Consider the following 12552-nt stretch of genomic DNA (forward strand, 5'->3'; position numbering starts at 1 on the left):
GTTGTAATAATTTATTGTTCTCTCAATCCATCAGGAACACCCTCGCTTGGAAAAATAATAAACGCACAAGATACATACCTTCTGGTGAACCGTCTCGTCCCACGAGGTAATCCATCTGAAGGGGTTAACTAATATTACAGGCAGGAGCCCTGCTAAATGCAGCTGTGCTCCTGCCTGTAATCCCCGGCGAATGAATGAAATGTAGGTCAATGACCTACATTTCCTTCAGTCGCGGTGATGCGCCCCCTGGTGGATGTCCCCATATGACCTGGAGCGTGGGAAAAAGTTCCCAGGCTGCAGTTCATGAGAACATCCACCAGAGGGCGCCTCACCGCGACTCAATGTAAGTACAGATCCTGCTTTCCTTTCAGCACCCGGGGATTACAGGCACGAGCGAGTGGTTTATCGCAGCTCCTGCCTGTAATATTAGTTAACCCCTTCAGATGGATTACCTCGTGGGACGTGATCTGACATCAGAAGGTATGTATCTTGTGTGTTTATTGTTTTGCCAAGCGAGGGTGTTCCTGATGGATTGCGAGAACAATAAATTATTACAACAACCGCTGTGTTTATTTCATTAAAATCCTTTTTAATCATGTGTGTGTGTGTTTTTTAACCCTTTCCTACAATTGGATTAATAATGGATAGGTGACATAATTGACGCCTCTCCATTATTAATCTGGCTTAATGTCACCTTCCAATAGCAAGGTGGCATTAACCCTTCATTACCCCATATCCCACCGCTACAGGGAGTGGGAAGAGAGTGGCCAAGTGCCAGAATAGGTGTATCTTACAGATGTGCCTTTTCTGGGGTGGCTGGGGGCAGATGTTTTTAGCCACGGGGGGGGGGGGGCAATAACCATGGACCCTCTCCTGGCTATTAATATCTGCCCTCAGTCACTGGCTTTACCACTCTGGCGGAGAAAATTGCGCGGGAGCCCACGCCAATTTTTTCCGCCATTTAACCCTTTATTTTAGCAGCTACAGCGCACAAATTTTGCACATACACACTACTAACATTAGTAGTGTGGAATATGCAAAAAAAATGGGGATATGAGATGGTTTACTGTATGTAATCATGTCTCATATCCTGTCGGGTTTGTGCAGGAGAAATGAAAAGCCGGCAATTGAATTACCGACTTTTCACTAACACCGCTGCGTATTTCTCGCAAGTCACACTGCTGGTCCGTGTGGAATCCGTATTTTTCTCGCCCCCATAGACTTTCATTGGCGTATTATTTGCGCAATACGCTGACAAACGCAGCATGCTGCGATTTTGTACGGCCGTAGAAAGCCGTATAATACTGAACCGTAATATACGGCTGATAGGAGCAGCCCCATTGAGAATAATTGTGCCGTATGTAATGCGAGTTTTACGGACGTAGTTTCTGCGCTCTTACGTCCGTAAAACTCGCCAGTGTGACGCCGGCTAAAGTGTCGTCAGACTGGAAATACGTGGAGAAGCAGTGATCTTTTATATGCACCCATGTAACCAGCCAGCGTCCTTCATTCAGACTCCAGCCAAAGCAGAGTGGACCTCCCAAAACACGGGGTGGTACTGAAAGAGGTACTCCAGCACGGTAGACCCCGTTACAGTGGGATTTTACACTATCTTAATGATTTTTTATTTATTGGCCCTTCGGACTCCCAGGCATGTCTTGATCTCCTCAACAAATTAAGTTCTCTGTTTAATGATTTTGGGTCCCCATCGCCTATGAGAAAACTGTAAATCCTGTTAGGTCATTGGAATTCCTTGGTATAACATTAGACTCAGCCAATATGGAATGTACAGTAGGTTACCCGCTGATAAGACCTTAAAACTTTGCAGCATCTTCAAGGACTTTCATTCTAAAGATAAAGTCACTTTACAAGATCTTTACTCCCTTTTGGGCATGTTAAACCTAAGAATTATTCCCATTGGTAGAGTCTTTTCTAGATGCCTTTATGACACCACATTTGACTAGGTCATGAATTAAAAGAGGATATTAAAATTTGGCTGGAATTCTTGTCAAATTTCAGTGGCAGAGATCCTTTGTTTCTACAGACTCACTACCTTTGCTATTTTCAACAGATATGGATAAGGCCTATGGGATTTTTTGCTTTTCTCATTGATCAGCTCAAGAATGGCCTGAGAAATGGATTCGTAGTAAGGATACAAGAAATGCAGCAATTCTTGACCTTTTTCCAATTTTGCTATCTATTTACCTATGGAGCCATTTCCTTGAAAATAGGAGAATTTTAGTCTTATCCATTGACCAGGGCTTTGTTTTCTCCATTAACACGCTGTAATCAAAACATAGTTGGGCAGCTAGGATTATTAGACAGTTGTTGTTTTTTATTGTTTAAAATACAACATTTGGCTTAAAGTCAAGCTGTCTTTGAGCGATAATATGCTAGTTCCTAACTCCCTTTGTCACCACCAGTGGTCCATTTTCCACCAGCAGGCATCGGAAGCTGACAAGGAGGGAGCATCATCTTTGGGAAGTAGTCTGGGGTTGATTTCATATTTTGTTGAAAAATCCCTAACTAATAGAACATGGGCTGACTACTCAGTGGGTGAATTTTTGCATCAAGAACAGTTTTGACTATGCAGATTCTCCTCCCGAGCCAGCTTTGAGGTTTTCTGAGTCTTCAATTATTAAAGGACAGTCTTATTCAGCTTCATGTAAGCCATTGGCTGGGGTCTCTTTCTTTTTAAATCTGGCAAGAAAAACCCCCTTAACAGGATTATTCCCAGTGAAGCAATTATTGAAAGGGTTCAAAAGAGGTATAAACAAAGTGGGCGATAGACGTCAGATATATTTCGCTTTTTTAACCCCTTAACGACTGCCGATACGCCTTTTAACGGTGGCAGTTAAGGGTACTTAAACCACAGCGCCGTTAATTAACGGCGCTGTGGAAAAAGTGAATAGCGCCCCCCAGAGTCGGATTTTCTCTGTGGTCTCAGCTGCCGGGGGTAGCCGAGACCCCAAAGAACATGATCGGCCGACCCCTGTTTTGCGATCGCCGTTAATTAACTGTTTACCGGCGGTCGCAAAAAAAAAAGTGATCTGTCATTCTCTGTCCTCTGATGTGATCGCACATCAGAGGACAGAGAAATAGGGGGATTCGGGGACCCTATCATACTTACCGGAGTCCTTGGGTCCTCCTGCGTCCCCTCCTGTCCGCAGGGGTCTCGACAGCCAATTTTGAGCTCAAAAACTCAAATGGTGCTCCCTCCCTTCTGAGCTCTGCCGTGCGCCCAAACAGTGGTTTACCCCCACATATGGGGTATCAGTGTACTCGGGATAAATTGGACAACAACTTTTGGGGTCCAATTTCTCCTGTTACCCTTGTGAAAATAAAAACTTGGGGGCTAAAAAATCTTTTTTGTGGAAAAAATATATATTTTTTATTTTCACGACTCTGCATTATAAACTTCTGTGAAGCACTTGGGCATTCAAAGTTCTCACCACATACCTAGATAAGTTCCTTGGGGGGTCTAGTTTCCAAAATGGGGTCACTTGTGGGGGGTTTCTACTGTTTAGGTACATCAGGGGCTCTGCAAACGCAACATAATGCCCGCAGACCATTCTATCAAAGTCTGCATTCCAAAACGGCGCTCCTTCCCTTCTGAGCTCTGCCGTGCGCCCAAACAGTGGTCCCCCACATATGGGGTATCAGCGTACTCAGGAAAAATTGCACAACATCTTTTGTGGTCTAATTTCTCCTGTTACCCTTGTGAAAATAAGAATTTGTGGGCGAAAAGATCATTTTTGTGTAAACAAATGCGATTTTTTATTTTCACGGCTCTACGTTATAAACTTCTGTGAAGCACTTGGGGGTTCAAAGTGCTCACCACACATCTAGTTAAGTTCCTTAAGGGGTCTAGTTTCCAAAATGGTGTCACGTGTTTAGCATTTCCACTGTTTAGGCACATCAGGGGCTCTCCAAACGTGACATGGCATCCAATCTCAATTCCAGCCAATTCTGCATTGAAAAAGTCACACGGCGCTCCTTCACTTCCAAGCTCTGCCATGCACCCAAACAGTGGTTTACCCCCACATATGGGGTATCGGCGTATTCAGGAGAAATTGCACAACAAAATTTATGGTTAAATTTCTGTTTTTACGCTTGTGAAAATAAAAAAAAATGGTTCTGAAGTAAAATGTTTGCAAAAAAAAGTTAAATGTTCATTTTTGCCTTCCACATTGTTTCAGTTCCTGTGAAGCACGTAAAGGGTTAATAAACTTCTTGAATGTGGTTTTGAGCAGCTTGAGGGGTGTAGTTTTTAGAATGGTGTCACACTTGGGTATTTTCTATCATATAGACCCCTCAAAATGACTTCAAATGAGATGTGGTCCCTAAAAAAAAATGGTGATGTAAAAATGAGAAATTGCTGGTCAACTTTTAACCTTATAACTCCCTAACAAAAAAAAATATTGTTTCCAAAATTGTGCTGATGTAAAGTAGACATGAGGGAAATGTTATTTATTAACTATTTTTCGTGACATATCTCTCTGATTTAAGGGCATAAAAATACAAAGTTTGAAAATTGCAAAATTTTAAAAATTTTCGCCATATTTCCATTTTTTTCATAAATAATCGCAAGTAATATCGAATAAATGTTACCACTAACATGAAGTACAATATGTCACGAAAAAACATTCTCAGAATCAGCAGGATCTGTTAAAGCGTTCCAGAGTTATAACCTCATAAAGTGACAGTGGTCAGAATTGTAAAAATTGGCCCGGTCACTAAGGGGTTAAGCCTCAGCGCCGCTTTTTCTTGGCACTGAGAAATAAATGTATAGCGCCCCCAGAGTAGGAATTTTTCCGGGGACTTGGCTACTGGGGGTACCTGAGACCCCTGAGAACATGATGTGGGGCGGTTTTTACCGACATCCGTGTTGCGATCGCCATTATTAACGGTGAAATGGCGACCACAAAAAAATGAGATTTTCTATTTAATTTCCCTCCCCGGTACTTCCGGAGTCCTTGCATCCCCCCGTGAATTCCCCCTGACTGCTGGCATCTTCTTCCAGGAGAAAATGGCGGGTGCATGCGTAGTGCGTCCACCAGGATCTGCCGGTCGGCACCCGGGAATAATAGAATTTTTTTCTTATTGGTTCATTTTGATCACTCTGATGGACTCTGTCTTGACTAGTAATTGTTAATTTTGGCTTTCTAGGTCCCCTTTGGATTGTTTTACATTCATTTATCCACTGGGTTGAGAGGAGAGCAAGCCAGAGGTCCTGTACTGGAAACCTTCAACTAGTTCTTCTTCAATGCAGGTCTCCTGGCACCTCGTCAGGGGAATGGATGGATCTGATGCCAGAATTGAGGAAATTAGCGATTAAATGGCCGAATCCTGGCCTAATTACAGCTCATTTACTAAGGAACGATCGGGATAAAAACAACACTCCAGATCTTCGTGTCTTGAGGAGAAGGGATCTTTGCTTTCTAAAGTTAGAATTTAAGAGCTCTTGTGTTTTGTTTTCTCCAAAATCGTTCCCAGACTGCTTTGGTCTCGGCCAAATTTATTCCTTTTGGAGAAAATACGAAGGACGATTAATAAAGGAGAAGTTTATGTTTTTATTGAATGCTTTTTTTTCCAGGCATATAGACTTGGAGGGTTTCACCTCTGACATTTCCAGCAATGATCTTGTTCATCTTTCTGACATTGACATTTTTTTTAATTTGGATCTTCAATCCATAACTGAGACATGGCTGTGGTGTTTGGGGGGCCATGCCTCTTTGAGTCATGGCGTTTGGGAAAATCGCCCAGTTTTCGGGATGGATTGGTTTAGTATTACTGATCTATTGGTTATTAGTTTATTAAATGTTTTGATGGACTTTTCAGTTACCCTAAATAAACACCACGGCCACTATTCTTCCACACTTTGGTGTCTTGTGTTTTTACTATTTTATTTATGGGTTTTGTGTTACCGCTCGCTGCCGTGCCACCACCGCAGGACCGCCGCACCACCACCGCAACACCCTCAGCTCCAGGCCCACAGCATTGACCCCTCGGTAAGAACAGTGTTCGGGTTATAAGACGCACCTCCATTTTTCCCTTAATTTTGGGGATCATAAAAGTGCGTGTTATAACCCGAAATATACGGTTTTGTTTATTTCTTCATTTTTAATGGGTGAAAAGGTGGGACATTTATTTTTCATTTATTTTTTCATATTTTTTAAAACTTTTTTTTGTACTTTTTACTGTATTTGTTAGTCCCCGTAGGGGACTTGAAGTTGCAATCATCAGATCGCTTGAGCTAAATACAGCAATACCAGAGCTTGGCTGTGCATAGCAAAAGTCATGGTTTCCCATGAATGCCAGCCATGGCCTTTTACAGGAATACAGTCATGGCATTCACAGGCGTCTTTACTAGACACATGGTCATCATGGCCTCAGGCCCCCGCTATCATGTCATGGGTGTGCATCCCACTGTCAATTGACAGCAGAATTTGCCAGGTTAACATCGCGTTGGAGCTCTGCTCCACCTGTAGCCATCACAGGCAGATGATGGCTGATTATTACAGCAATCATCTGCTGGCTAGCAAGTCGGCATCACACACAGGGAGCCGACATATGATGTATCTGAACATCATTTGTCAGGAAGTTGTTAACAGAGATGATCTGTCCTACTGTAGGATACATATCATCATTCACATATTAATATTGTCCATTCTGAGAAACATGATTTATTACAATATTAATAAATAACAGTATTGTGCTCATCAATAATATAATGTTCCTTACAGAAAAATAATTATCTCTACATGAAAATATATATTCATTGCAAAAATCAATAAATTAAACTGACCCCACTCAGGCTTGGACTGGCCAACAGGAGAGCAGGAGAATCCTCCGGTGGGCTGCTGTACAGGACTGGCCACTACCCTCTTATATGAGCAGTACCAGACACTATATACATGGATCACTGTGTACAGAGGTGGCATCTTATTCATTAACAATCAGACCATTGTTATATAAATCTGTTATTCAGGATCATGTCACAGTTACATGTAGCTGAAAGGTGGGTCCTGGAGTTGGTTACCGGTGGGGGCCTGGAGTGGGTTACCAGTGGGCCGTGGAGTAGATTACTCGTGGGTCCTGGAGTGGATTACTGGTGGGCCCTGGAGTGGATTACTGGTGGGCCCTGGAGTGGATTACTGGTGGGCCCTGGAGTGGATTACTGGTGGGCCCTGGAGTAGATTACTGGTGGGTCCTGGAGTGGATTACTGGTGGGCACTGAAGTGGGTTACTGGTGGGCCCCGGAGTTGGTAAATGGAGGGCCCTGGAATAGGTTACTAGTGGGTCCTGGAGTAGGTTAAAGGTGAGCCATGAAGTTGGTTTCAGGTGGGCCCTGGAACTGGTTACAGGTAGCTCCTGGAGTTGGTTACTGGTGGACCCTGGAGTTGGTTACAGGTAGCTCCTGGAGTTGGTTACTGGTGGACCCTGGAGTTGGTTACTGGTGGACCCTGGAGTTGGTTACTGGTGAACCCTGGAGTTGGTTACTGGTGGACCCTGGAGTTGGTTACTGTTGGACCCTGAAGTTTACTGGTGGGTCCTGGAGTTGGTTACTGGTGGGTCCTGGAGTTGGTTACTGGTGAGCTATGAAGTTGGTTACTGGTGGGCCCTGGAGTTGGTTACCGGTGAGTCCTTGGCACCCCAGTCCAACACTGCACTCATAGTATTTACAGTATGTAATGAAAGTACACATTTCCCACATCTGGTAACTCTGATGATGGAAGGTGGCCACTCCTCACCTTGCAGGGTAATAAAGAAACCTCCCCACTCACCATAGCATCTAGGTGACAAAACACATAGAATGTGGCCTTCAGCAAGGTGATAATAAAAGAGATCCTGCCCTTTTCCTTGCAGGGCAATATAGATAGACAGGAGCTGTGACCCCGCCCCTGCAGAGTGATATAGATAGAAGGGAGCTGTGACCCCGCCCCCTGCAGGGTGATACAGATAGAAGGGTGCTGTGACCCCACCCCTGCAGGGCAATATAGATAGACAGGAGCTGTGACCCCGCCCCCTGCAGAGTGATATAGATAGAAGGGAGCTGTGACCCCGCCCCCTGCAGGGTGATACAGATAGAAGGGTGCTGTGACCCGACCCCTGCAGGGCTATATAGATAGAAGGGAGCTGTGACCCTGCCCCCTGCAGGGCCATACAGATAGAAGGGAGCTGTGACCCTGCCTCCTGCTGAGTGATACAGATAGAAGGGAGCTGTGACCCCACCCCTGGCGGGGCCATTTAGATAGAAGGGAGCTGTGACCCCACCCCTGGCAGGGCCATCTAGATAGAAGGGAGCTGTGACCCCACCCCCTGCAGGGTGATGCTGTTCCTTTTCAGTTCAGCATGGATTGTTTGCAGAAGACAAGGTCAGAGGAGTGGGGAAGGTTGATAGTCACTGTCTCTTCTATTCCTCCTCCTTTTCCTTCAATGGTGGGCACGGTTTTACATATGGAAGGGTTTCCCAGACTTCCACTATTCGTTGTGGTGATAGACCATGGACCACCAGGACATCCATGTAGTGACAATAGTCATCATTCTTCAGACCAAAAGAGAAGAATCGTGGATCATGGTGAAACTCAACTTTGGTAGCCAAAGCCAGGAATCCCAAGAAGACGTCATCCAAAGGGAAAACGGGAATAATGGATGCAGCCCAATAGAGAGATGGAACTAACTCTGCAGGTATGAGGAAGCCCCCGCCAGACACAAATCGTGGGTAGTACCCATGAGGGTAGACGGATAGTGGCACCGCATACTTTCCATAGCGCTCGGGAGATGGGTGAACCTGTAGTTGTCCATGTATCTTAAGTCGATGAGCTGGGTCTGAGGAGGTAATGTAGGCCGCCAGTGCATGGGGGTTAACGAACTCATCATCATCACCTGCATGGAAAGAAACATCAATAAGTAATCCAAATAAATGGCATCATACAGAGAATGAGAACATTATATGGTCATAAACCGTCTCAATAGCTCAGATCTCCAGACCCTTCAGGAAGACGTACTGTGGAAGTTTTATAAGTATTTTTTATGGGTCCTAAAGAAAATGTAAAATATGTATCCTGAGTAAAGAAGGAAGGGTCCCTGCGGTCTTCCATGGCTGGTCTGACTGTATTTGAGGGGGCCTTGCACTACTCTGCTTAAGGCTAAAAGTGAATAAAACCATTTAAAAAAGGATTAAGAAGAAGAATATCCATCACAAGTGCAGATCAGAAAGCCCTCATCAACAAAACTATAGACTAAAGCAGGGGTGGGGAACCTTAGGCCTGGGGGCCGTTTATAGCCCATGTCAAGGATACCAGCCAGGGGTGGGGGTACGCAGATCCAACACACAGATGACACAGGAAAGATCAGCCATATCCCACCACTGTCACCATTATGTCATGGAAATGCAACTCCGCTGCCTCCAATCACCAGGACAAATACACAATTCAGTGAGACGAGGCCGCTGCTTCCACTACTAGGCCCGGATATTGAGGAACTCACAGTGAGCATATGGTATATACACCTCCAATTCCAGCGTGTGGAATATATATGTATAAATACCATGGAAAAGTCACTGCCAGCACCACAATAACAAAGCAAACTGAACTGCTAATAGCTGCCACCACCAATCATTATACAGGCTGGCTGGACCCCCATTACAGGCAGTGTATGAATTCAGAGGTGCGGTTTACAGAACGAGAGGAACAGAGCTATCCAATTTTACATATTTAATCCAGAAAGTTAGGCAGTGTTTATAAAAACTATATAAAGATGATACAAAATGGACAAAACCATACAGTATATACAATTACATAAAAAGGAATAAAGAAAGAGCATTACTAAACCTGTTTCACGGAAATAGCTCAGAGTGTAGCAGAGGGAGGTACCCCTTAGGAAAACGGATAGAAACCACAGCAAGCTGCACCTTCCAGGGACTGAGAAAGGACCAAACCCAATTTCCGCTTTTTATTAGATTAAAGTTACGCCCACATACCTCACTTTGATGAGCTCATGTGAGGGCTGTTTTTGAGATATGCTTGGCCCTTCAGAATTGTATGATATCCCTAACTTACAGGATATCTTTATCCCTGGAGGTCCCAGGCAGTAGATATCGTCATCATGTTTCCGATCGCGATTTTGCCTTTTGATAGAGTAAATATGGCAAGGATAGCATCATTATTGGAGTGTTATTAAGTTGGAGGGGTTCCGATGGCCCTACGGTGATGTGAGTGAATGCTTTATGTCCGCCCTTTGCGACAATGCTAAAAATGTATGGCCCATAAATATCAGATGTATGCAAAATCCCAATAATCATATCTGGACGTCGGAGGCATTGTCTAACTGCAATTGTTTAGCTTTCTGTGAGTAAACTCCTTCCTGGGGAAGAGTATTTCCCTGCCTCTGCGTAGCCAAATCTCTATCTTACTGTCTTTTCCTCAAAGCATTTCTCTGGTGTAATTACTTGTTCACTACAGGAGGATCTGCTGCAAAGGAGGTTGAAGTGCCAGCTCTTCCTATGTTTCTAGCTTCCTCACTTAATTAGTTTCTCTCTTCTCCTTTTGTAATTAATCTCATATGTAGAATGTGAAGGAGGATATGTACCCTTCTCACGAGATGTCTGTGTGGATTTTAATTTTTCTCTTTGATAGCCCACGATGACGGCAGATGACAGATTCCTGGGGACCACAGTGCTTGGGCCAGCAGCTGTGTTTTTATGACTGCCTGCTCTTTAATTTCTTGTTACCCTGCAAGGGTGAGCATGCACACGCTGCGTTTACTAATGAACGCTGCAATGTGTGCAATGAAAGATTATGCCCTGGCCATTTTCAGCCCGTGTTTCCTCCTGTAATGTATACACAGTAGTGTTGAGCGAGTTTATGCCTTACTCAGGTTTTCCGAGCACGCTCGGGTGATCTCTGAGTATTTGTTAGTGCTCAGAGGTTTAGTTTTCTCTCCTCAGCTGAATGATTTACGGCTGCTGGACAGCCTGAATACATGTGGGCATTCCCTAACATACAGGCAACCCCCACATGTACTCAGCCTGTCTAGCAGCCATAAATCATGCAGCTGCAGCACCGAAAACTAAATCTCCGAGCACTAACAAATACTCGGAGATCACCCGAGCGTGCTCGGGAAAACCCGAGCAACGAGTATACTCGCTCATCACTAATACACAGTAGTCTTGGTGTCTCCTATGTGTTGTATGTACAGCAGTCTCGGTGTCTCCTATGTGATGAATACACAGCAGTCTCAGTGTCTTCTATGTGACGTTAGCACAGAAGTCTTGGTATCTCCTATGTGATGTACAGTATGTACAACAGTTTCTGAGTCTTCTATGCATTTTACGTATAGTAGTCTGTGTCCCCCAAGTGATGTACACAGCACTCTCAGTGTTTCCTATGTGATGTATATGGAATACTCGTTGTCTACTATATGATGCATATGGAAATCTCAGTGTCTCCTATGTGATGTATATACAGTAGTCTCATTGTCTCCTAGGTGATGCATATGGAAGTCTCATTGTCTCCTATGTTATGTATATACAGTAGTCCGTTATCTCGTAGGTGATGCATATGGAAGTCTCACTGTCTCCCATGTGATGTATATACAGTAGTCTCGGTGTCTCCTAGGTGATGCATATGGAAGTCTCAATGTCTACTATGTGATGTATATACAGTAGTAGTAGTATATACAGTAGTCTCGGTGTCTCCTAGGTGATGCATATGGAAGTCTCACTGTCTCCTATGTGATGTATATACATTAGTCTCGGTGTCTCCTAGGTGATGCATATGGAAGTCTCAGTGTCTCCTATGCAATGTATACACAGTAGTAGTAGTATATACAGTAGTCTCGGTGTCTTCTAGGTGATGCATATGGAAGTCTCACTGTCTCCTATGTGATGTATATACAGTAGTCTCGGTGTCTCCTAGGTGATGCATATGGAAGTCTCACTGTCTCCCATGTGATGTATATACAGTAGTCTCGGTGTCTCCTAGGTGATGCATATGGAAGTCTCAATGTCTACTATGTGATGTATATACAGTAGTAGTAGTATACACAGTAGTATCGGTGGCTCCTACGTGATGCATATGGAAGTCTCACTGTCTCCTATGTGATGTATGTACAGAAGTCTCTGTCTCCTAGGTGATGCATATGGAAGTCTAAGTGTCTCCTATGTGATGTATATACAGTAGTAGTATATACAGTAGTCTTGTGTCTCCTAGGTGATGCATATGGAAGTTTGACTGTCTCCCATGTGATGTATATACAGTAGTCTTGGTGTCTCCCAGGTGATGCATATGGAAGTCTCAATGTCTACTATGTGATGTATATACAGTAGGAGTAGTATACACAGTAGTCTCGGTGTCTCATAGGTGATGCATATGGAAGTCTCACTGTCTCCTATGTGATGTATGTACAGTAGTCTCTGTCTCCTAGGTGATGCATATGGAAGTCTCAGTGTCTCCTATGTGATGTATATACAGTAGTAGTATATACAGTAGTCTTGTGTCTCCTAGGTGATGCATATGGAAGTCTCACTGTCTCCTATGTGATGTATAT

The 12552-nt window shown here is 44.0% G+C and overlaps 1 protein-coding gene across 1 annotated transcript in view; it reads right to left on the reverse strand.

Moving 5' to 3' along the window:
- Positions 1-8308: 8308 nt before the first annotated feature.
- Positions 8309-12552, reverse strand: part of LOC143773235 (beta-1,3-galactosyltransferase 5-like) — an 80385-nt gene continuing 76141 nt past the window's right edge. Inside the window, exon 3 of the mRNA XM_077260727.1 lies at positions 8309-8889. Coding sequence (XP_077116842.1) covers positions 8417-8889 — 473 coding nt within the window. The 3' untranslated portion in view covers positions 8309-8416. The remainder of the gene's footprint in view (positions 8890-12552) is intronic.

This window comes from Ranitomeya variabilis, chromosome 5 (assembly GCF_051348905.1).
Source record: "Ranitomeya variabilis isolate aRanVar5 chromosome 5, aRanVar5.hap1, whole genome shotgun sequence".
Classification (NCBI taxonomy): domain Eukaryota; kingdom Metazoa; phylum Chordata; class Amphibia; order Anura; family Dendrobatidae; genus Ranitomeya; species Ranitomeya variabilis.